Raw genomic sequence first — 25462 nt, forward strand, 5'->3', positions numbered from 1 at the left:
CACATTGATCCATTTGGTCATTGGATGGTATTTTATCAATGCTTTCAAATGATGACTTAGTGGGAAATTAAGTCTTTTTTGTGCAATTCTAAAACAATATTTGTCTTATCTGTAAACAGTGTCTTTGGTTGCCACTATTGTTGTTAAATAGGTCAGCCCTGGGCTTCCCTGGTGGCTTGGCAGTAAAGAATCCATCTGCAATGCAAGAGACATGGGTTCAATCCCTGGGTTGGGAAGATCCCCTGGAGAAGAAAATGTCAACTCACTCCAGTATGCTTGCCTGGGAAATCCCATGGACAGAGGATCGTGGCAGGCTACAGTCCACAGGACCAAAAAAGAGTCAGACATGACTTATGAATTAAACCACCACCAGCAGCTCAGCTCCAGATAGCCTAGGGCAACACAAAGCACAGAGGGAGACTTGGGGGTTAGTCTTGGTGCAGAAATGGGTTAAGAGACCAATTGAAGGACAGAGCATCTCAAAATCTTCACTTGCCTAATTTGTGAAATGAAAACCTCAAACTAAATGATCCCTTGATGTCCCTTTCAACTCATAAGCACCTTAACTCTAAGAATCTACTTAGCCATCCAAACACAGCAACTCTTTAAACTTGAAATTCCCTGGTGAACAATGTTGCAAATACATTCCTGTGTTTCAAACCCATGTCTCAGAAGTTCCTAGATTTCTCATTAATGACTTGCTTTCATCTGAAGTCTTTTCTCCATACCACATAGAGAATAACTTATTAACATTGCCTAGTTTGAGCCTGCTTTTGACATTGTTGTCACAATAGGAAAGGGCTCTGCTTTTATTTTTAGATTATGCATAGAATACCAACTCCATCTACCACCACCCGCCCCCCCACCTTGACCTTTCCCTTAAGTTACAAAAAAAGATAAACCATAAAGAATAATGCAAGGCAAGCTTGGGCTTGTGGAATTTTCTTTAGATTTCCTGAAGGGATTGAAACTGGAGAATTTGTTTTCAGTAGGGAATTTGGTTAAACCAGAATGATGGCTGTCTAAAAAAGTCTTGTTGGTTTTTAAATTAAGCCAAATAATACATTCAATCCTCAGATGCTTAAGTTATGGGGTCAGAGTGAACATAAACAAATTAGTTTCTATAATCCTTCAAATCCAATCTTTAATTACTGTTTAAGACCAATCAGTGTTTATTGACTATTTGCTGTACACATTACATAGACCTATTTTCACTGGAATTTTTAAGACACAGTCAACAGATATTCAGGATGGAATGAAAGACATTATCTGAATATATAAGATTTGGCTTTAGTATAAGTAGTTGGCATAAGCAAATGAGTGAATAAAGAAAAAGTTAATAAACAGTAGGAAATAACCATATGTTATATGAAAACCAGCTTTTTAAGGTTCTAAAATGAATTTTATGTTCACACAAAGAATTCTAATATTTGCCACAAACATATTGATTGGATTATAAATTCTATCCATAAGTCCTGTGATAAATAGCAGATAAAGACATTTCTGAAGCCACCCTATAATACTATATACAGTATTTCATTTAATCCCATAACCATTTCTTGAGGTAAACACTATCAATTGCTAAACATTTTGGCAGATGGAAAATCTGGGGCCCAAATTTTTCCCCAGATAAAACGAGTTTTGTAAGAGGCAGGATTCAAATCCAAGATTGTTAGGTTGAAAAGTCTAGAAACTAAGCTTTTCGCCACTGAGCTACACTGCTTCCTATAAAAACAACTGCATGTGTATCCTCAAGGGAAATGTACAAAAACCCCATCTTTCTCCACATGAAACTCACTGTGGTGCTTCCTTGGCCAAGCTCTGAAACATTGCACCACATACTCCTATTTCAGGGGAAAAAAGACATTGATTGCTTGGTTTTATTACATTAGGGTATGTGTCACAGGTGCAGCCAGAAAAAAAAAAATCTCACATCTCAGTGAAATCAATATGTAAGGTGGTCCTACAAAGTAACCTCTTCCATTTTTGTCTAAGGTATTTGAGCATTGTTATGATGCCCTGTGTAATTCTCTTTAAATTTGTTCAGGCTTTCTAATCTTCCTTAGTTCTCCATTTGTACCACTTATTCCACTTTTGGGTCCTCAAATAATTAAATTATCAAAACTAGAGAGCACAATCATCAAGGACTACAAAGGAGGTCCTCAACTACTTCAACTGCCAAAAGAAGTGTCAAAGTGAAAGGATAAAAAGTAATGAAACCTCTAATGAAATCTATTGGAACAAACTGCAGATAGCCACTTAGAGTAATTATTATTAGGAATTTAGAATTCTCATATTTTGGTTGCTAATAACTTATGCTACATGATTAGTGTAGATATTCAGGAAATAGAGGCTCCTTGTCGGTAATGGACACCTTAGCTTCCTCCCCTTGTTTTACCACTCACTCTAGATCAGAGGTGATGGGAGGATCAGAACTGGGAGCCATCCAGAAAGAAGCAATTGCAGGAGATCCGTGGGCATTGTAAGGAAAACAGGAATATACCTAATTCCTAATTCTATATTAAACTTCTAGAGGAGGCCCATTAAGAATTCTCTATACTCTAAACCCTACTCCTTTATTTTTGTTACTGATCAGGTATTTCTGGGCTATGTCAATTTTGATGCTTGAATACCTGTGAGTGGGCAAAAATTTCTTCTAATCTAAAAGTGCAGCCAGGAAAGGCATCAAACACGAGAACAACCTCCTGTCTATTCTGGCCCCCTCTCCCATTCGTCTACTTTTGATAGAGGAAGTATTTACTGTAAAACAGCAGAATTTTCCTCAGCCGATCCCTCCCTAATCACATCTCCCCTCCCCCCAAACTCCCCAGCACACCTTTTTTTTTTTTTAATTTTTCCTAGTCAACTTTTGGACTCTTTATACTAGCCATATGGTTGCTAACGCCATCGCTTCAACTCTGTCCCTGTCCATTTTAAATTCGTATTCCACACAAGTAAAATCTAGTCGATCTCAGCAAGGGTCTAAAATGTAGAATTATGCCTGTTAATTCTGCCTCCGTCAAGAAGCACCCATACAGAAAAAAACAAAACAAAACAAAACCCAAAGTGGCCCTTCTCGGTCCCAGCCCGGAGCACTTGGTTTCCCAGCAAAAGACACTGGGTACAGCCCCAGTCGGAAACTCCCAGCCTCACTGGGTGAAAACGGGGTTTTCCGGAGACCTGTCCCTCTGGGGTTTAAAAGCGTGTCCCGTGGGAGCTTCGCTTTCACTTCTCTAAGGACTTGGAGCTGCAAGAGCCCACATCCTCGCAGATCCCGGGGCGCCGGTGAGTATCCCGGCGCGGCCAGAAGCCCGGGGTGGGTGGGTTGGGCGTTCGGTTGACAGCGGGCGGCGCTGGCTCGGGGAGAAGGACGGGGCGCATTGCTACCCCGGGACCTGGGCGCGGACTGCCACCGCTGAACGGCCCCGAGGCTGCAGCGCCGGGTCTCGGGGACAGAGGGCCGGCGTCGGGGACCAAGGCTCCCACGCAGCCTGCCAGGTGCAGGTGGCAATGGGCCAGGGTACTCGGGCGCGGCCGCCGGCTGCCCCGGGGCAGAGCCCGGCTCTCCGCAGGTCCAAAGTGCAAGGCCAGGCTGTTCCCGGACGCGCCTGGGCGCGGGGCCCCGCAGCGCGTCCCAGAATCCCCGGGCGTGCCGGGCGCGCGAATTTCTGCGCCCGAGAAAGGAGCGCTTACCATGGAACATGGTCTGCGGGAGGCGGGCTTGGTCATGATGACCGCAACTGCAGCAGGAGCACGCTCTCACCGCCCATAGTCACTCCCAGGACCCTGGTCTTCCGCGGAGTTACCGGGAGTCCGCGCCGGGTAGGGCCGTCTCTGTCGCTGGTTCCTCCTACCCACGCCGAGCCTGCTGTTTCATCCATCCCAAGGGGGGCGGCACACACCAGGGCCCGGCTCTGCGCTTTGCCTTTCCCATAACTTCCGTAGGATCAGCCGGCAGTGTACTTTCAGTTTCTACTTTGCGCTTGGTCTGCAGGTTCGATCTCCAAGTTAATCACTGGGGCGCCTTCACAGCACCCCCCGCCTCCCTTCTCCTGGTCACCTGCGTCCTCCCCGAGCGCTTCCCGTGCGCCTGGACCAGAGGAGCGCGCGGATTCCCAAAGCACCGCAGGAGCAATGACTTGGTCTTCTGATTCCGGGCGATTTGAGGCAAAAGACTTCCCAGATGACCTCTAGCCGCCTTGGCAAAGTTAGGCGACTAGGATCTAAAAGCATCGGTTGCTAATGAGTCCACAGAAGCCGCAAATGTGTGGGGCGAGAGCTGGGTTATTAGCGGGAGCCAGCGAGGAGGCGTAGCAGCTCTTGCCGCAGATGTGGTGGTGGACGATGCCAAGCCCTCTTGCTTAAAAAAAAAAAAAAAAAGGAAGTAAAGAATGATGAATGATTAAGAGGGCCATGGGCCACTCCCTCGGCCTCTCTAACCTCTCTTGGTCTCTTTCCTCTCTGTCTTTTGTACATGCACCTGCCCAGGTGGGATCTCAAAGGAAAATAAAACGGTGGGTCAGTCTCCTCTGGTGAGAGCTATCTTTGGACCTAGAAATTAAAGCCCAAATTAGGCAGAGAAAGTGGAGACTGATAATAGCTCCTAATAATGTCTCCCACTTGTGCTACCACTAAATTGGTTAATAAATCAAATTATCCATCTTGACTGTGTGTTACAGAAGCGATCTTTTTTTTTCTACACCTGAATTATTTAGATATTTTCTGTCTTGGTTCGGTTTCTGATATTCTGCAGAAACCCTGCTTAAATGAAGGTGGGTGATGTAAAGAAATAACAGTGATAATAATATTATGGCTATCATTTACCTAGCATTTGTTCTGTACCAGTATTGTGCTAATCCTTTTATACATGTCATCTCAGGCAAACTTTTCTCTGTGGTAGATAATTTTGTGGGAACTAAGACGTCCTTAAGTATCTGCCCGAATTCACTCCGCTGGTTAGTAACAAATGTGGGACACAAACCTACTGTAAATCAGCTCTAGAGTCCCCACTCGGAAACCTTGGCTTAGAAGTCCTGTGAACAATGTAGAAATTGATGCCAGGACAGAAACAGAGTCATGTGTTGTGTGGGTATGACTTTGCCCCTGTGTGGGGACCTCAGGACAAGTTTCTGGAATTTGTGAATTCTCAATTGAGATCCAGGCAAGTCAATTAACTTGAGGATGTGAGCATTTCAGATTCTTTGATAGCGTGAACAAAGTAAAGAGGGAAAGAAAGCAGAGAGAAAGAGGAAAAAAAAAAAAAAAAAAGGAATAGAGGGTGAAGCAGTGTTGCTTAAGGCTGAAACTTGGATTTCTATTCCTCTTTTAGCCTCACTTCTCACATCCAGTCCATAGGCAAGTCCTGTCAGCAATACCTCTAAAATAAATCCTGAATCTATTCTGTGAATTGCCTAAGGTTAAACCATTAAAACCCTGCTGTCTAGGGACCTTCCATTTTCCACTCTTGCCCACAACCTCTTCATTCCCTTCATAGCAGCAGGATATTGATTTACATGTGCCATTTTCTGTGACCACCCCCTGACCACTTCCCAGGGAACACGGGGCTTTCACGGCCCCGTGAGTGATCTGGGCTCCTGCTGCCCTCCCCGGCTCTCTGGTACCCATGACTTTTTTCCTCCCTGTGTCCAGCCAAGCTGAATTCCACTTAGATGAGCATCTAGGACTTCCCTGGTGGTCCATTGGTTAAGACTCCTCCCTTCTAATGCAGGGGTCGTGGGTTCGATCCCTGGTCTGGGAGCTGAGACTCCACATGCCGTGTGAAAAGAAAAAGAAAGTGTCTAGCACACAGCCATGCAGAAAGTAAAAGAATGAGAGAGGAGAATTGAGTGAGATGCATGAATGAGAACATGTGTGGAAGAGTCAGTATGTGAAGGCAAGAGGAAAATAGGAGGAAAGGGGAAGAGAACAAGGGAAACAAACAAGAACAGGAGGCAGAATGTGGCGGGGGTGGGGTCAGATGTCAAGTATTTCCATCTGACTGGAACTTAGGGTGGAGGTGGGGAGTGGAGAAACAGGAGGCCGGAGTGACAGGTAAAATTGAATTGTGTAATTAAACACAACTATGTTGGCCATTGATTTATTTAAAATCCCTGACAGCAGAATTGAGGTATGTAACTGCATATAGCCTGCAAATTTCCTTTTTATTTTTTTAACTTTTCAGGGACAGATAAAAGAGCATCCTTCAATAACTTGCTCAGCAGGAAATCCGTCTTCCTTTTTCATGCAATCACTGTAAAACCTGGTTGAACAAGAGCTTGTGCATAAGTGAACTTTTGGGGAGCATGAGGGGAAATTATTCAGAGCTCCAGGAGAGGAGATGTAAATTCCCCACCAGACTCTGACCCTAAATGTGAAGAATCTCTGCAGAAAATATTCATAAAGCGTTGAGTATTTTTATCATTATATGCAAATGGGCACTTTCTAACTTCAAGTTATTATTTTTCTGTCTATGGCAGAATTAATACCAGTTGGAAAAAAATTCCAAAATGTAGTCTTAAATTTGTGGTTGATATTTTGGTAAAGTGAACATTATTTTTCATCAGATAGATAAGGATAAAAGAAATGTCATGAATTTTTATATGCTAATGTTTTGTGATTAGAAAAGCTGGGTGGTTACCATCAAGTTCACTTATAGACCCAACTGGTGCAGAAAAGCCAATATGGAAACAAAATAGTATATACAGTTTATGAATTATAACCAATAAATATTAAGAAAGAAGACAACATCCTCAGAATGATTAATACAATGTACTTGAAAAAATGGAAATAAAACAATATAAATGTCAGCTTAAAGAGAGAATCATTTGAGGTTAATGAATGTCTTTTTAAATGTTCCACAATCTTTAATCTAAATAGTTCATTATTGGTAATCTGAAAATCTTTTCTTGATAATTATCTGAACTATTTTTACCCAACATAATATGACCATTTTTTGTAGTCTGAGATCTGAATGCTAGCTATCATTCTATCAGTATTTTCTGAAGTTCCTGTAGCTTAATTTTCCAGACATAATATTCAACATATTTCAAACACACAACACACAAAACAGATTTATGGCCATGTGTTCATGTAGAACACATGGGACCTATGCTTAGAAGGGCTACAGATTTGGTTTAATGGTCTGCAGTCACTGTCTTGAAATTATTAATTATTTTTGGACAAAGGAACTCTCATTTTCACTTTGCATTGGGCCCCACAAATTCTGTAACTGGTCATGCATACTCACACATATTAAGCTACACATTGAGGACAGCAACACATGTCATCAAGGTGATTTCAGCTTAGTGGAGAAAACAGATGTTAAATGTAGAATTTCAAGGATAGTAAGTATTATGAAAAGGAAAATTTGAGATGTATTTCAATTAGAGTTTTAAGGAAGTCTAGGCCTGTTTTAAAAATTAGTGAAACTGGGATCCAAAATAGGTTAATTTACCTGGTGGCTCATATGGTAAAGAATCTGCCTGCAATGTAGGAGACCTGGGTTCAATTCCCGAGTCAGGAAGATCCCCTGGAGAAGGGAATGGCTACCCACTCCAGTATTCTTGCCTGGAGAATTCCATGGACAAAGGGAGGAGCCTGGTGGGCTATATTCCATGGGCTTTCAAAGAGTTGGACACGACTGAGTGACAAATAACAACACACCCATTCAATGGAAAAATAGCTATAAGTGAATAACCTTTAATTCTAAAGCAGATCTGTTTGATTTTCACGCCTGAACTTGACAATGAATTTTCAATTTTATCAAATGACTACTTAGAATTTTTTTACACGGTCATGTTTTTTCTTGTTGCTCCTGCTGCTGCTGCTAAGTCACTTCAGTCGTGTCTGACTCTGTGTGACCCCATAGATGGCAGCCCACCAGGCTCCTCTGTCCCTGGGATTCTCCAGGCAAGAACACTGGAGTGGGTTGCCATTTCCTTCTCCAATGTATGCATGCATGCTAAGTTGATTCAGTCGTGTCCAACTCTGTGCAACCCTATGGACAGCAGCCCACCAGGCTCCTCTATCCACAGGATTCTCTAGGCAAGAACACTGGACAGGATTGCCATTTCCTTCTCCAGTTGCTCCTGAATTAACCACAAATTTACTATAATGCTAAATTCAAGTTGCTAACATTTTACTTATAATTTTTCAATTACATTCATAATTGGTGTGTGTTTGTTCTTCATATCATATTCAATTGAGCTGGGGCTATTTTTGTCCAATTTTCTTAGCTTCACAAAGGGATTTGGGAATTCTGTTGTTTTCTGGAAACTGTAATGTTTAAGCACTATATGACTGATTTGAGCTCAATAATGAAACCTATTTTATTGTGTGGGGTGCAGCCTAGGGATAAGATGAGACTACCAGTTTCAAGCATTGCAAGAATCAAAATAAAAAGGATTCTTTTGAAGGCTTAATCAAAATGGCCACTTCAAAGTATCAGGAACTGCTGGAAATATGCATATCAGCATGTGAATGATTGCTTGAACCATGAAAATGAATGAAATCACCCAACCTGCAATTTCGGAGAAAGGAAAGAGTCAGTCAGTGCCAGGAGGAAACTTGAGACCTGGGCATTCAGGGCAGGTGGAGAGCTGGGTGCCAAACAACAAACTGACAAACGATAGGGCATGAAGTCAGAGAGATGTTAGCTTAGCATCCCAGAGGTCAGAGAGAGAGAGAATTTCAAAGCAGATTAACTAGTCAGTATTTCCAAACGTCACAAAGAGATTGAAGATGAGGATTGAAAAGCATGTCCACTGAATTGAACAGAGTAGAAGAGATTTCTGTGGTCCTCATGACGACAGTTGGAGAAGAGCAGTGTAGCGAGATACAGTATTCTGGTTTGTGGGATGTAAGGGAAGATGCAAATTAAGTGAGAGGGGACAATTTTTCAGGATGTCTGGTGAAGAAAAAAGGAATCTGATAATGATTTGAAAGGCATGTAAAGCATAATGGAAGTTCTAGTTTTCATATATGAGAGGTACTATAACATATTTATATATTAATGGTTAAAATTAGGTTTTTCTGAAGAAGTTAAAAAGGATGGAACCAAGAAACCCAAGATAGCAGATTAATATTTTTCTTACAATCCTTCCTCTTTCATCTCATTCCCTAAATTCTGTAATTGTAAACAATTAGAATCTACTATAATCCACAATGCCTAATTTTATGTTCCTTGTTGAAATGTTCCCTATGATACTCACTTGTCTACTTCTAGATTGAGTACTGGCTAGTCTGTGGAATCTAGAAAAATGGTACAGAACCTATTTCCAAGGCAGTAACGGAGATGCAGATGTAGAGAACAGACGTGTGGACACGGTGGGAAGAGGAGGAGGGGAGGTTGAAATGAGTTGGAGATTAGGATTGGCTTATACACACTCCCATGTGTAAAATAGCTCGGGGGAACCTGCTATAAGGCACAGGAAGCTGAGTTCAGTACTCTGGTGACCTAGGTGGGTGAGATGGGGGCGGAGTGGGAGAGAGGTTCAAAGAGAGAGGATGTGTGTATACTATAGCTGGTTCACTTCATTGTACAGCAGACGCTAACACAAGATTGTAAAGCAATTATATTCCAATAAAAAAAATGCTGCCAAACTACCTTTCAGAAGGAGCAGCTGTAGCATATGTAGCCTGCATTAACCAATCTGTTTGTACACTAATGGGTGTGTTGTTGGCAATCAGAGGTCCAGTTATTTCCGCTTACTGATATAGTGTATAGAAGTAGCTATACCTATACAAGGGGAAAGGCACTTAAAGAGTACTGCCAAAGAAATCTACTTGCTAGAACAGATTTGCCATAAGGTTTATTGATTTCCTTTGACAGCTTGCCTGTGTGTGCTAAGTCACGTGTTGGACTTGTTGCAACCCTATGGACTCTATCCTGCCAGGTTGCTCTATTCATGGGATTCTCTCCAGGCAACAATACTAGACTGTGTTGTTATGCCGTCCTCCAGGGGATCTTCCCAACCCAGGGATTGAACCTGAGCCTCTTACATCTTCTGCATTAGCAGACAGGTGTTTTACCACTGTGGGCACCTGGGAAGCCCGTTTTACAGTTTAATATTTGATAAATACTCAGCAGGAGAAAGAAAAGAAGGAATTGTATAAAGTCAAATATAGGACAAATTTGAAACAAGTATTTCTTAAGGCCCTCAAAAGACCTGAAGAAAACTAAAATCATAAGATGGTGGATCAAGATTAATACAAAGCAACTGTAGTAATAACAGCACCAGCAAAATATGAATTTGACCTACTCCCTATCTCCCAGCAGTTTTCTAGATTCAACTTCCCAAAATTTCTTTGAATCTCTACTCTTTTTTCCCTTCTGACAGTGATCTTTGTGGCTATTGAAAATCCTGTTTTGTTTTGTTGTGATTGTTTTTGGATTTTGCTTTAAAGTCACTGATTTAAATCTGGGTGTTACTGGAGAATGCCTGTGAACACTGCTAGTTTCAGAGGTTGATTCTTAAATGAACAGTGTATTAGTACAAGTAAACACAATATCCATTTTTTGTCTTATTTTTTAATTAGGCCTCATTGTAGGCCAGCCACATAAAATATGCCCTACAAAGTGAAAATATATCTACTGAAAACTTAAAAAATAAATTGAAATAGCTTAATACATTAAGAACATGTTTGTATTTGGTAAACAGTCCTAATTTCATAAAACTTACTTTAGAATAAAAAAGTTATGAAATGGGTTAGTTTGGAATTAGAATATAAGGAGCCTTAGTTTTCTGATCTGAATAAAAGTTTAGAAAGCTCAGAGAGTGAAAATGACAGAATATCCTTTTTAAAGGAGGGAAATAGCAAGAAATAGAATGTATCACATTTCACTGGTAATAAAAATAATGTCTTAAGACAAATCAGGGTGAAAAGTGTTGGTCAAAAAAAATCTAATGAGGAAGACATGGTTAGAAAACCTGTTAAACATTAGAGAGAATTAGTAACAGTAAAACAAACAAGGAAATCAAAGCCTATATCTACCATTTCATAGGCTATGTTACTCGAGGAATACATAATACTTCACTGCATTTTTCGAAGGTATCATTATGTCTTCCTAGAAATAGTGAAGGTCAGCACATAAGTGTGTTGAAATCTCTCTCAACCCTAAATAACCCCATTAAAAAAAATTCAACACACAATTATCAAGTAATATGCCATACACTATTCTTGATGCTTGGAATATATCAGTGCACAAAACAGACAAAAATAATTTCTGTTGAGCTTACATTCTAGTGGAGGAGATAAACAATAAAAAAATAAAAATTATATTAAATGTTAGAAATTTATTAAGGTCTATGGAAAAACGGTAGGATCAAGATAGAGACTTTGTGTATGTGGAGGGGAGTGTGAGTCGGGAAGGGTGCTATGATTTTAAATGGGCTTCAGTGGGAACCTGACATTAGAACAAAAACTGAACAGTGATTGAGTGAATCACATGGATGGCTATAGGAAGAATCTTCTGGAGAGAGGAAAGCCAACGCAAAGTCCTGTGGCAGAGAGAATAACTGGAGATTTCAAGCTGTCTGCTTCTAATTATCCTTTCTCCTTCCTTTTTTGTGTACCTGACTCCTTGTGAAGAGCTTACACTCCAGTTCATTTTCTACTACTGCAATCTGACTTCTGGCTACCACATCCCAGTCATCAGTGAACTAGTCGGCTAGTCCTTGTTCATGGTGTTACTTCTTATATTTCCTTTTAAAAAAATTATAAAAACAGAGCATGCAAAGTATAAACATTTTAAAATTATTTATTTTTAATTGAAGGATAAATGCTTTACAATGTTCCCTTGGTTTCTTATGTACAACAGTGCCAATCAGTCATAACTAAATATAAATTTATATATATGTGTGTGTGTGTGTATATATATATATTATATATATATATATATATATATATATATATACAGGTCCATCATCTATGTTTGCATTTTTACTGCTTTCCTAAAAGTAGGTTCATCAGTACCATTTTTCTAAATTCTATATGTGTTAAATGATATTTTTCTCTTTCTAACTTCACTGTATATAACTGGTTCTAGGTTCATCCACCTCAGTTCAACTGATCCATACTTGTTCCTTTTTATGGCTGAGTAATATTTCATTGTAGGTATATACTACAACTTTTTAATCTATTCATCTGTCAGTGGACATCTAGGCTGCTTCCGTGTCCTGGCTATTGTGAATAGTGCTGCAGTGAACACTGGGGTACATGTTACATGTGCCTTTTTGAATTGTGGTTTTCTCAGGATATATGCCCAGTAGTGGGATTGCTGGTTCATGTGATAGATTTATCTCCAGCTTTTTAAGAAATCTTCATACTGTTCTCTATAGTGAAAGAAAGTGAAAGTTGCTCAGTCATGTCTGACTCTTTGAGACCCCATGGACTATTCAGTCCATGAAATTCTCCAGGCCAGAATACTGGAATGGGTAGCCTTTCTCTTCTCCAGGGGATCTTCCCAACCCAGGGATCAAACCCTGGTCTCCCTCATTGCGGGTGGCTCGGCTTCCCAGCTGAGCCACAAGGGAAGCCCAAGGATACTGGAGTGGGTAGTCTATCCCTTCTTCAGTGGATCTTCCTGACCCAGGAATCCAACTGGGGTCTCCTGCATTGCAAGCAGATATTTTACTAAGTGAGCTATCAGGGAAGCCTGTTCTTTACAGTGGCTGTATCAATTTACATTTCCATCAACAGGGCAAGAGGATTCCCTTTTCTCCACATCCTAAATGGAGACAAGGAACATTTTAGAAAATCAAAACTCCATCTAACCATCACATTTGTGTCAATCTTGCTGTTTATATGTATATTTAACCAGAATGAGACCATACATATTGTTCTACAACATGCTTTGTTTTCAGTCATCTGTTTCTACCTTTATATTTCAGTAATTTTTAATCTAATACCTAGATATTCAAATTTCTAAAACTGACCCCAAAACATTCATTACATTGGCGTTCTTGTTTCTTTCAGTAGATTATATTAGAAACCACAATCTGGGCACTAGAAGTGCTCATTACTTCTAGGCCTCTTTGGTGGTCATAGCTGGAAAATTTATAAATTGTTATTCTCTTTCTAATGAAACTTTAATAGTTCAGCTTTTTAAACTTATAAACTTTTAAATTTATCACTTTTCTCTTCTACTGAAGAAACTGACTCTTAATATCATTAACTTAATGGCTAATTTTTAAACAATATACACAAAGTATATAGTTGCAAAATACTGATACTGATATTACATTAAGTAACAAATTCTAAGGGAATTTTAGACCATATTCAAGCTCTTTCTGTTCCTTGAATGCATCCCTCTAAGAACATATATAACATCAAAATGCTGTATCCCAAAGTCATTTAAATCAGTCTATTTTATGTTTATTTTAATCAATTTAGCTTATGATAGTTTAGGTTGTTTTCAAGGGTATTCTAAAATTTAGTGGTTTAGAAAGTGTAGTACAGAGTGGCAAGTTCTCTTTTTCCTCTTCTACCCCTTGTCTTCTTCACCCAGTGGGTAAATATTTTCCCTGTCAGAAATAGAGGTTTTTTTTTTTGCTTTTCATTAGATGCATTATATGTAAATGATTCATAATTCTGTCAACCAGTACTCTGCTGCTGGCTACTTGGTTTGGACAGAGTCATAAAAAAGCACTTCTGGAACTTTTCACCTCTTAGTTTACTTGACATCTCAGAAGCACTGGGCCCTTAATGACTCTTTCTTGGGTTTTTATCTCCTCCTGTGTTTCCGCTAACATCATTCTGCTAATCCTCATCTTATAGACCTACAATCTTCCCTTCTCATTCTTTGGATTCGCTTCCTCTGCTTGTCTATTGACATCTCCCTTCTTCGGGTCTTTGCTCTTGGCCCCTCTCCTCTCGTTTCCAGAGTCACCTTATCCTCTTGGATGGTGTTAACCACTGTTTTATGCTCCTTGCTCACCTTTTACATCTCTAGCCTAGTCCTGCGTCCATGTGTGCTAAGTTGCTTCAGTCATGTCCAATTCTTTGTGCCCCTATGGACTATAGCCTGCCAGGCTCCTCTGTCCATGGGATTCTCCAGGCAAGAATACTGGAGTGGGTTGCCATGTCCTCCTCCAGGGGATCTTTCCAACCCAGAGATTGAAACCCAAGTCTCTTATGTCTCCTGCTTTGGCAGGTGGGTTCTATATGTCTTTAAAATGCAACCCTGTTATCCAGTAGGCTATGATGCATCTTTGAGTTTCTCAAAGATAGCTCACACTCAACATATACAAATACATACTGATTTTCTACTTCATTCCTCCCACCCTATATCCTTCTAGAATATATACTTTAATTGTACTTTTTATCCTCCATGTTGGAGGAAATGTAGGATTGATAAAAATTAATTGCTAAATCCTATTTGATGCTATGTGCTTGCTTGTAACTGTCCTCTTTCATCCTTTCCTGCTGCTTTTATTTAGGCTCTTTTTCTGTCTCCCCTCAGTTATAAAGCTCCTTGAAAGATGTTTGTGACAAAATTGCTTCAGCCAATCCATGCTTAAAGGTTCTCAGCGGCTTCCCTTTCCCTTCGAGCAGTGTTCACGGACACTCTGCACAGAACTCAAGCTCTTTCCTGATTTAGTGCCACCCTCTTGCCATCCAATCACTTTGATGCCCCACCTGGCATCGTGAACCCTCAAATCATTCAGACTTCCAGGCTCCCCAACCTCTGCACAAACTGTCCTTCAGCCTAAAGTGCTTCCCTACTCCATTCTTCAAGTAAAGCTCAGGTTTTATTTCCAGTGGGATGTTCTACTTAATGTCACTTGTATGGTCTAGGTCCTTAGTTTATCAGATGTTCATCAGCTATACTGTACTTGTTTCAATAATTGTATCCCTACCATGTGAGAGCCTTGAAGGCAAAGCCTTCTCTTTTGCTTACAGTGTCTTTTGCGTCCAGCACAGTGACTGTTTTGCATTAGGTGTTTGATTTAAGCTTGTTGAATGAATGCATGACTAATTCTACTGGTGCTTGTGTTACACTCTAGACTTACAATCTCCTGAAGACAGGCATCTATCTTGTTTGTGATTCTATTCTCAATGTTAGCACAGTCCCTGACCATCACACTCGGTAAACATATAGTCAATATCATCTTAGACCTAAATGCATATATCATTGTTGTTCAGTCACTAAGTCATGTCTGACTCTTAGAGACCCCATGAACTGCAGCACGCCAGGCTCCCCTATCCTTCACTATCTCCTAGAGTTTGTCAGACTCATGTCCATTGGGTTGATGATGCCATCCAACCATCATGCTGCATATTTACTCAATGGAGCTTCCTTGGTGGCACAGTGATAAAGAATCCGCCTGTCAATGCAGGAAATGCAGGTTCAATCCCTGGGTCTGGAAGATCCCCTGGAGGAGGAAATGGCAGCCCACTTCAGTATTCTTGCCTGGGAAATCACATGGACAGAGGAATCTGGCAGGCTACAGTCCATGGGATCTCAAAAGAGTTGGACATGATTTAGTGACTAAACAACAGTTTACTTATTTGCTGATAATTAGGGTTTAGATTAATTACAATATCTTGCTCCTCAGAATTCTAGATACAGACAGACTTCACCTTTTAGACACATTCAACTTAGTCATATATTCGAGCAACAAATTCACTGTTATGATTTCATCATACATATCTGATATCATCCATGTTATCTAGCATATTTGGCATATTAAAAATGCAGTGCAAAGAACAATTCTTACCCTAAGGAGTTTAATGTTCTCAAACCTCGAATAATCTTGATAGAACAGCATTATAAATATAAAATAAGCCTTTCTTATTAAAAAATGGCCTCCAGATGGGTTTAATGTGTTTAATTAATTGTGTGTTATTGTGTGTATTCTATAACTGAGAAATAGATATAAGGATATAGCAAAACGGAGGGAAGGTGGATTGAGATAATTGCTAAATAGTTTCTTACATCAAATATTTATTTAAAGCATTCCATTTACATATGTTATTAAATTGAAAATAAAATTATTCCAGAATCACTTATTTTTATTTGTGACGTTTGGTTTATGGGAATTATTTGATTATAGCAATGATTATAATGACTAAGGGTGGTTTCTAGGCAGCATTGTAAATAGATTTATTTCGTATGTGTCTTGGCAGATGACAGTTAATATTGCCAAAACTAAGTCCATGAAATATGATTTATAAACTAGTGTAGATATTGGTTTTCATGTTGATTTTAAAATGTATTTGCATTTTGGAATTGTGAATTGGAAAAAGATATTCTATCTGAAATGGATAGGCAATAATTTGATAACATTTAATAGTAAATTCATTGATGAAAGCATACTTTTAATTAATTTGGTGTAACCTCCTGCATTTTCCAATATATATTAAATACTTTCAAAGTGTGAAATGCTACTTAAATTTCATTATGTTTCAGTAATGATATGATATTATTCAGGTATGATAAAGTGATCATAAGAAGAAACTGTGTTGTAAAATCAAGTTATGTTGAAATACTAACATATTGAACAATAAGAGGGTCTGTATAATATTATGTGTCTTGATTACTAATATAAGATATTATGAGCATTTAACACTGGAAGTTTTATTTCCTAATTTTTTTCCCCTTCAGAGTGGCAACCTTATGAATTTATTCACCTATTTTATTTTATTCCTGCAGTCATTCTTCAAGATGTATTTGGGAAACCCTCTTAGTGTATGTTGCAGAACCTCTAGTATATTCTTTAAAAAATATTTCTGTTGTGATTATGGGTTTTGTTTTCAAAAACAGTGAAAAGATAAATCATAAAAGGAATTAAGGAATTATGGAATTCTTAGAAATGCAATTATTGATTTTGGCAAGATCACAAGTTTACATGGCTACAGAGGCCAGGTAGGTAATGTGCAGACAGCCTGCTGGGGAGGGTGATGATTCACTGCAGAGCTCAGGCCTTTTCCAGACGAGGCCAGAATGTAAGATCAGCGTTGCCTGGTTTTCTAGTTTTGTGGCCAAGGCTGAAAATTTGCATATGTGCTGGACCCTCCCAATTTTTTAAGTGTTGACTCAGTTCTTCTTGAGCTTTCCTGTAGCTCAGACGGTAAAGAATCTGTCTGCAATGCAGAAGACCCAGGTTTGATCCCTGGGTCAGGAAGGTTCCCTGGAGAAGGGAATGGCAACCCACTCCAGTATTCTTGCCTGGAGAATCCCATGGACAGAGGAGCCTGGTGGGCTACATCCCTGGGGTCACACAGAGGCGGACACGACTGAGTGACTAAGACTGCTACTACTACTATGACTCAATTCTTTTGAAAACTTGACCTGCAATTTTGTTATATCCTGTGTAAGCTCATCTTACAGTTTTCATAAATTCAGCCTTCTTCAGGCTGACTGTTTACCTCTCTTATTAATCAATAATACTATGGCAAAGAGTGAGAGCAGAGAAGAAATATGCAAAGGCCTTTTATCAATGAAGATTTCCCCCTTATAAAATAGCAATTTCCCCTACCTTATCCCCATATATTTTTCTCCATGTCATTTATCAACATTTGACAGATTGCATATTTACTTGTTTGTTCACTGCCTTTTTCTCTCCACTGTAACATAAGCTTCATAAAGATTCTATTTGTTTATTTTTTGGGTTACTGACATATACTTAGTTCCTAGAACATTTCTGGAAAGTAGTAGGTTCTTAATATATATTCACTGAATATTCCACAGATAATTATAAATAACTAAAGAATTAGGGATATTTAACCTTGACAAGAAAAGACATATCAGGAGTACAATCAAGAATGCGCTGGCATTGGCTCTACTGGCCTGGCAAAGTTGATGACATTCAGTGACATTCAGTGATGTCCCATTGGTTGTCTGAAATGGTGAGAATATTTCTGCCACAGAAGACAGCATGATAAAAATGTTAAATGTATCATTTATCAGTACACCATTTGGCATGAGTTGTGAGATAATGGCTTAGCAAAAAAAAGCACTTTTTAACATTTAGAGCTATCCAACAGTGGAATGGTCTAACTCGCAGGTGGTATTAAGGTCTGTTTTAGAGATCTGCTTATTGAAGATATAATTGTAAAACTTATTCAGGCACATAGAATTGCTAGGTCATAGAATATGTTGCTATTTTGAAATTTATCTACCCCTTTCTCTCTGGCTCTTTAAAAATTTTTGCTATTGATATTAATTTTTATAAAGTTTTACTATGGTGTGTCTAGATATGGATTCCTTTCTATTTGTCCCGTTTAAGATTTCTGGGGCTTCTTGAATGTAGTTTGCTATGTTTTATCAGTTCTAGAAAATCTCACCTATTACTTCTTCAAATATTTCCTCTGCCACATTCTTTATGTTCTATTTCTGAGGTGTAATACTTTATCACTGTACTTACAAAATCTCTTACTATTTCCTCCATATTTTTCATCCCTTTGTCCTTCAGTGCTTTAAATGTTTAGTTTCCTCAAATCTTTCTTCTAGGTTACTAATTCTTTCTTTAATTATGTGTAAACAAGTGAAACATCCCGTAGAAATTTTTTTCATTATGTTCTTCTGTTCTTGATTTTCTTTTTGGCTCTTTTTTTAATGTGCTGTGGCACTTTTTATAGTTTTTAGTGCCTGCTGAAATAATCAAGCTTGGATTTTTTATTGAATAATGTAAGCATGTATGCCTTGTAGTCTTCTTATGCCTCCAGCTATTGATCATAAGGGTGGTATATCAAGTATTTGTGGCTATGTTTCTATCTCCTATTTTTCTGTTTGTTTTCACTTACGGGGTCTCGTTTCTTTGTGTGCCTGGTGATGGCACATTACCTTGTGTGTTAGACATTGTTTTAGAAACCTCATTTGTAAGAATAATTTGAAGTCTAGAATAATGAATGTCATCCTTTAGAAAGGACTTTTGCTTTCTTTTGTCAGGTAACTGAAGGCACTTCCAGTCTGCGATCATCTTAATCTGAGTTCAAAGTGTACGATTTCTCAGCCCATCCAAATGATGAAAAGCTTGTCTAAGTCTATCAAATGTTGTATTACTTACAGTGCCTGTTTACAATAAGGGTACCCCTATTTGGTGTCATATTTTAAAGCAGTGAGTGGTTAATTAGAGCCCCCAGTTTTGAGTTCTTATTCTCTGGTTCTTCCCTTTTTTGTATAGAAGCCAATTTTTGATTTGTGGTTACAATATTTTCTTTTATGTTGCAAGACAGAGAGAGAGATTTCAATGTCCATTTTTCACTTGCTTTATTTCCACTTGAGTTTTTTCTTTTTCTGTTCACTGTGTGTCTTGCTAAAGCTGAGAAGAGTCTTCTTTATCTCTTGCTGCTACTAAGTCACTTCAGTCGTGTCTGACTCTGTGTGACCCCATAGACAGCAGCCCACCAGGCTCCCCCACCCCTGGGATTCTCCAGGCAAGAACACTGGAGTGGGTTGCCATTTCCTTCTCCAATGCATGAAAGTGAAAAGTGAAAGTGAAGAAGAGGGTAATTAGCATAAAGCCATCTACCAATGTCAGGGCAGAAAGGAGGGGTCTTAAGCATGCAGATTTCTCCTTAACCTCCTTATCTCTTCTCTTTACCATAGTTCCTCCTTCTCCTTTGCTTACTCTTCCAAAGTTTAGTCCCGCTGGTCCTGTTTCCCAAGAAAATTATCTTCAGACTCTTATGAAGGGGGTGTGGGGGTGGGTGGAAGAAGTAGTAGTCTGTCTTTGTTTGGTACAGCTGTGGGACTGAAATCAAGCTAAGTTGCTTAGATGTCTCCAATGCCTCAATTGTCAGTCACACTTCTTACTACTGCCTTCCATGCACAGAATCTGATGAATGGATTTTTGCTAAGGAGAACCTCTTCTCTTCTAATTGATGTAACTTTTTTCAACTGCTAGCCTTTTGTTCTCCTTGTCTTTATGGAATTTTACAATTTTTTTTTTTATTTTAATTTTTGGAATGCTTCTAGACATAGCAGAAATAAGTGTACCTTTCAATCTGCCAAGTTTTAAAAAGCAAATTAAATTAGGTTTTTAAATGCTTTCTGTGAGCCTCATCTGTTGTCACGTTTTCTGTAGCCACTTTTGTTATTTTTTTAGTTCTGCATTTCCAATCCAAATCCTGATTCTCTACTACTACTATTACTAAAGAAAGAAAGAAAGTGAAGTCACTCAGTTGTGTTCGATTCTTTGCGACCCCATGGACTGTAGCTTACCAGGGTCCTCTGTCCCTGGGATTCTCCAGGCAAGAATACTGGAATGGGTTGCCATTCCCTTCTCCGGGGTATCTTCCCAACCCAATGATCAAACCCGAGTCTCCTGCATTGTGGGCAGATGCTTTACCATCTGAGCCACCAGGGAAGCCCAAACTACTACAAATAATAATAAAATCAACATTTACAAAACACTTACTAAATGTCAGTCATTGTTTTAGGTACTTGACATGTTTTAACTCATTTAAACCTCAATGCTATGATACTGTATCAGTTATCTATTGCAACAATAATGCTATATGACAAAATAAAAAACCACTCAAAACCTTAAAAAATATAAAACAATTTACAACAATAGCCATATATAATTTTTTACAAGTCTCTGTTTCCGCTGATCTTCAGTCAGTTCAGTTCAGTCACTCAGTCGTGTCCACCTCTTTGCAACCCCATGCACTGTGCACGCCAGGCCTCCCTGTCCATCACCAACTCCCGGAGTTCACTCAAACTCATGTCCATTGAGTCGGTGATGCCATCCAACCATCTCATCCTCTGTCATCCCCTTTTCCTCCTGCCTTCAGTCTTTCCCGGCATGAGGGTCTTTTCAAATGAGTCAGTTTTTTGCATCAGGTGGCCAAAGTATTGGAGTTTCAGCTTCAGCATCAGTCATTCCAATGAATATTCAGGACTGACTTTCTTTAGGATGGACTGGTTGGATCTCCTTGCTGTCCAAGGGACTCTCAAGAGTCTTCTCCAACACCACAGTTCAAAAGCGTCAATTCTTCAGCACTCAGCTTTCATTATAGTCCAACTCTCACATCCATATATGACTACTGAAAAAACCATAGCTTTGACTAGACAGACCTTTCTTGGAAAAGTAATGTCTCTGCTTTTTAATGTGCTGTCTAGGTTGGTCATAACTTTTCTTCCAAGGAGCAAACATCTTTTAATTTCATGGCTGCAGTCACCATCTGCAGCGATTTTGGAGCACCAAAAAATAAAGTCTGTCACTGTTTCCACTGATTCCCCATCTATTTGCCATGGAGTGATCATGGCTTTGGCTGCTCACTGGTTTGCAGTCAACTGTCAGGTTGAATGGAGTTGTGGGTCTAAGATGGCTTTGGATAAGACAAGCTGGTGTTTTCTATGTGGTCGCTGATTTTTCAAAAAGCTGTTGTTGTTCAGTCACTGAGTCATGTCTGACTCTTTCTGACCCCATGGACTGTGGCATGCCAGACTGACCTGTCCTGCACTATGTACCGGAGTTTGCTCAAATTCATGTCCATTGAGTCAGTGATGTTATCTAACCATCACATCATCTGCCACCCCCTTCTCCTTTTGCCTCAGTCTTTCCCAGCATCAAGATCTTTTCCAATAAGTTGGCTCTTCACATCAGGTAGCCAATGTACTGGAGTTTTGGCTCCAGCAACAGTCCTTCCAGTGGATATTCAGGGTTGATTTCCTTTAGAATTGACTGATTTGATCCCCTTGCTGTTCAAGGGATTCTCAAGACTCTTCTCCAACACCATAGTTCAAAAGCATCAATTCTTTGGTGCTCAGCCTTCTTTATGGTTCAACTCTCACATCTGTACATGACTACTGGAGAAACCATAACTTTGACTATAGGAACCAAAAGGCTATCCTGGGAGTATCCCCATGGTCAGACCAAGATTTCAAGGGAAAGAGTGAAAGAACCTAGTCTTTCCTGAAACCTAAGCTTACACTTCACGCAATTGCTTTCTATCCTTCTATTGATAAAGGAAATCAAAACACTGGTCCAGGCTCAAAAGGTTGGGACAAGCTCTGCCTCTTCATGAGAAGAACTACAGAGTCAAAGTGCTAAGTGTATGAATCCAGTAAAGAACTCGAGCCATTCATGCAACTTTTCCCCACAAATAGGCATTATTATTATCTTCATTTTAAAAGAAACTGAGCTACTAAGTAACCAGCTCAGGGTCATGGATTAATTAGATGGTGGCACTAGCATTTGAATTCCAACTGTCTGGCTTCAGTCTGTGCCCTTTATTTACTCCTATGATTTACTCTCTTGAGTGACAATACTGAATCAGCTGAAGAGATGATAGAGAAAGAAAGGCAAAAGATATCAAAAGGGCTTTGAAGTAATTCAATAAAGAGAAAGAATGAACAAGCCACACAGAAGGGGGAAAAAGGTTACTGCAAGAAGATGACACTGAAAATCTTCCTCCCTTTGTGAAATTAGAAGAGAAAAAAAAAAAAAAAAAAGAGATTTGCATGTAGCCTCTGGGTTTTGGAAAGAGAAAAAGCATACTGTCGAAGGTAGCTGGCTTACTGGAGTCTGCAGCTTGTTAGAACCCATCTCATTTCCACAACTGGAAAGAGAGCCCAGGATCCAAAAATGTCACAAGGATAAGATCTCGGTGGTATGAATAGTTGGGGAAAGGGCTTTGCAGCTTCTTGTACCAGCTGCAGTATGAACTTTAAATCCTGTAGTTTGGTTATTTCAGTTGGTTTATAATGCTTAGGTTCTGTATGAAATTGATGTGGGAACATGAGTTAAGCTGATAGACATCCTCAAATGTGTTACATACTGGCTGCTCTTAATTTTTAATTTACACTTTTATTAGTCCTGCTAGCGTGTCTTCCTTGCTCTCAGTCTCCAGTTTTTCCACATCCATTTTTTTTTTTGCAGCAACCAGAGAAATTTTTCAAAATGTGTATTTGATCATAGCAATTTCTGCTTAAAAATCTTCAGTAATCTTAATTATCTTTAGAGTGAAGTTGAAATTTTGTAAGGTCCTTTATTAGGCAGCCTCTCTTTACCTCCCAATCTGTTCCTTAGTGTCTTTTCTCTCTCAGCTAAAGACCTTACAGAATTCCAAATATGTCATACACTTCCATGTCTGGCTCCCTTTTCTCACACTGCCCTTTTGACAAGAAATATCTTGATCAACACAGATTGTTTCTTTCTTTTTTGTTCCCTCCCTCCTTTCCTCACTGCCTACCTCCTTTCTTCCTTCCTTCCTTCTGTTTCTTTTAAAAATTTCTGCCAAATTGAGAGGAATCGGAAAGGTATATGACTTGTACCAGGTAAGGAAGTTGGGAGCAGAAGTGACCTGTGTTCAAGGCAGAGAAGAGGTTCCATGTGATTCTTTTCCCTCATCTCACACTTCATCATTAGCTAAGAAGGACATGGTTTCAAATGAAGCAGCTGTAAATCGGTGGACCTTCCTCAGGCTAGATTCCTAAATGTTGGTGTGAAACAGAGTTCCCCTCCAATCTGTGATAAACTTATCCGAAGAATGAGAAATGAATTTTCTTGTGCTAAGTGCCAGAGATATGGGGCTTAATAAAGTACCACATCATAACCTAGTATTTATTTAGTTCTTCTTTGGTATAATTTGGTATAATTCCATTGCCTATTTAGTCTATTCACATTGATTTATAAGACATCTTTATATGTTATACATTAACATAGACATCGACCTTTATATGTCATGTGTGCTGAAATAATTTTCCAGGTTATTAATTACCTTTTGGCTTTATGATGTATTTTCATGTTCCAAAGCTTTAAAATAATATGTAATCTACAAATCTTTGAAAACAAATTTCCCCATTTTAAGATAAGAAAGGCTATCTGAAATTTGATAGGTTGATTTTCTCCAGTTTTATTTATTTTTAATTGAGATATAATTGACATATGATAGTATATTAGTTTTAGGTGAACTGATTTGTAAAGTAATTATCACAATAAATGTAGCTAATGCTTATCACCACATGTAGTTTCAAATTGTTTTCTTGTGGTGAGAATTTTTTTTTAATTGAAGGATGGTTGATTTGTAATATTGTGTTAGTTTTAGGTGTACAGCAAAGTGATTCTTTATATATATATATAAAGTATGTGTATATATATATATATATATACATACTTTAAAGTATGTATGTGTATATATATATATATATATATATATACATATATATACATATACATATACATATATATATATAAAGTATGTATACATATATATACATATACATATATACATATATATACATATACATATATACATATATATACATATACATATATATATATAAAGTATGTATGTGTATATATACACATACATACTGTTTATATTATTTTTCAGATTCCTTTCCATCACAGGTTATTATAAGATATCAGATGTAGTTCCCTATGCTATGCAGTGGATATTTGTTGTTTATTTATTTTATATATAGTAGTGTGTATCTGTTAAGTTTCAGACTCCTAATTTATTCCTCTCATACTTTTCCCCTTTGGTAACCATAAATTTGTTTTCCATGTCTGTGAGTCTCTTTCTGCATTGTAAATAAGTCCCTCTGTATCACTTTTTTAGATTCCACATGTAAGTGATATCATGTGATATATTTGTCTTTCTCTGTCTGACTTACTTCACTTTGTGTGATAATCTCTAGGCACATCCATGGTGCTGCAAGTGGCATTATTTCACTTTCTTTTATGGCTGAGTAATATTCCATTGTATATGACATCTTCTTTATTCATCTGCTGATGGACACTTAGGTTGCTTCCATGTCTTGGAAGAACCAAAATAAACATTGGAATGTGTGTACTTTTTTGAATTTTAGTTTTCATCTCTTAGAGAGAACTTTTAAGATCTACTCTCTTGGAAACCTTTGAGTATACAAAACAGTACTGTTAGTCTGTTTTTCTATAGTCTCCAAGCTGTACGTTACATCCCCAGGAATTACTTTATTTTATAAATGAAAGTTTGTACCTTCTGACCGTCTTTACCCATTTCTCTGGTTTACTTCTTTCCTATTTTTAAAACATGAATTTTATCATTTACTGTGATTTATTTTGATGCACAGCATTGGGTAGGGGTATAGCTTTGAATAAATAACAACCATCTTAAAACTTACTTCGCTCTTTTTTCTGAATCAAAAAGACAATTTAGTGGTGTGCTTTTGAAGTATTTCGTAAACAACATCCTCATGACATCAAATGCCCATTCAGCACATTCAGGATGACTTGGCCCTTTAGCACTTCGCTGAAGGCCTGTCCTCTGCAGGGGTGCAGAGCACATCAGAGGATGGGCAGGAAGCAGAGATGTTTCCAGTCATGAGGGCAAATGCCTGATTCAGTGATGCAAGCACTCTGGAACTAGAACAGGAAGCAGCTCTCTCCCTTGGTGCTTCTGTAGTGAGCGCTTGATTTTTTCACTTACTGATTCAGCCTTTTACACCATAGTAAAATATAAATTGAGCACTGGAAAGCATTTTGCCAGACTAAGGGGATACACCCTTTTTTTTTTTTCTCGGTTG

General features: G+C 38.8%; 1 protein-coding gene and 1 long non-coding RNA gene across 3 annotated transcripts in view; one reads left to right on the top strand and one right to left on the bottom strand.

The window, feature by feature from the left end:
• Nucleotides 1–3997, bottom strand: part of IL7 (interleukin 7) — a 50559-nt gene extending 46562 nt beyond the window's left edge. For both annotated transcript variants that reach the window (XM_043880405.1, XM_043880404.1), the window contains exon 1: nucleotides 3694–3997. In XM_043880405.1, coding sequence (XP_043736340.1) covers nucleotides 3694–3703 — 10 coding nt within the window. In that variant the 5' untranslated portion in view covers nucleotides 3704–3997. The remainder of the gene's footprint in view (nucleotides 1–3693) is intronic.
• Nucleotides 3689–4666, top strand: LOC122679582. Its single transcript, XR_006336440.1, has 2 exons — nucleotides 3689–3822; nucleotides 3995–4666. It is a non-coding gene; the product is annotated as an uncharacterized LOC122679582 (long non-coding RNA).
• The last annotated feature ends 20796 nt before the right edge of the window (nucleotides 4667–25462 follow it).

Source organism: Cervus elaphus, chromosome 21, assembly GCF_910594005.1.
Source record: "Cervus elaphus chromosome 21, mCerEla1.1, whole genome shotgun sequence".
In the NCBI taxonomy this organism is placed as follows: domain Eukaryota; kingdom Metazoa; phylum Chordata; class Mammalia; order Artiodactyla; family Cervidae; genus Cervus; species Cervus elaphus.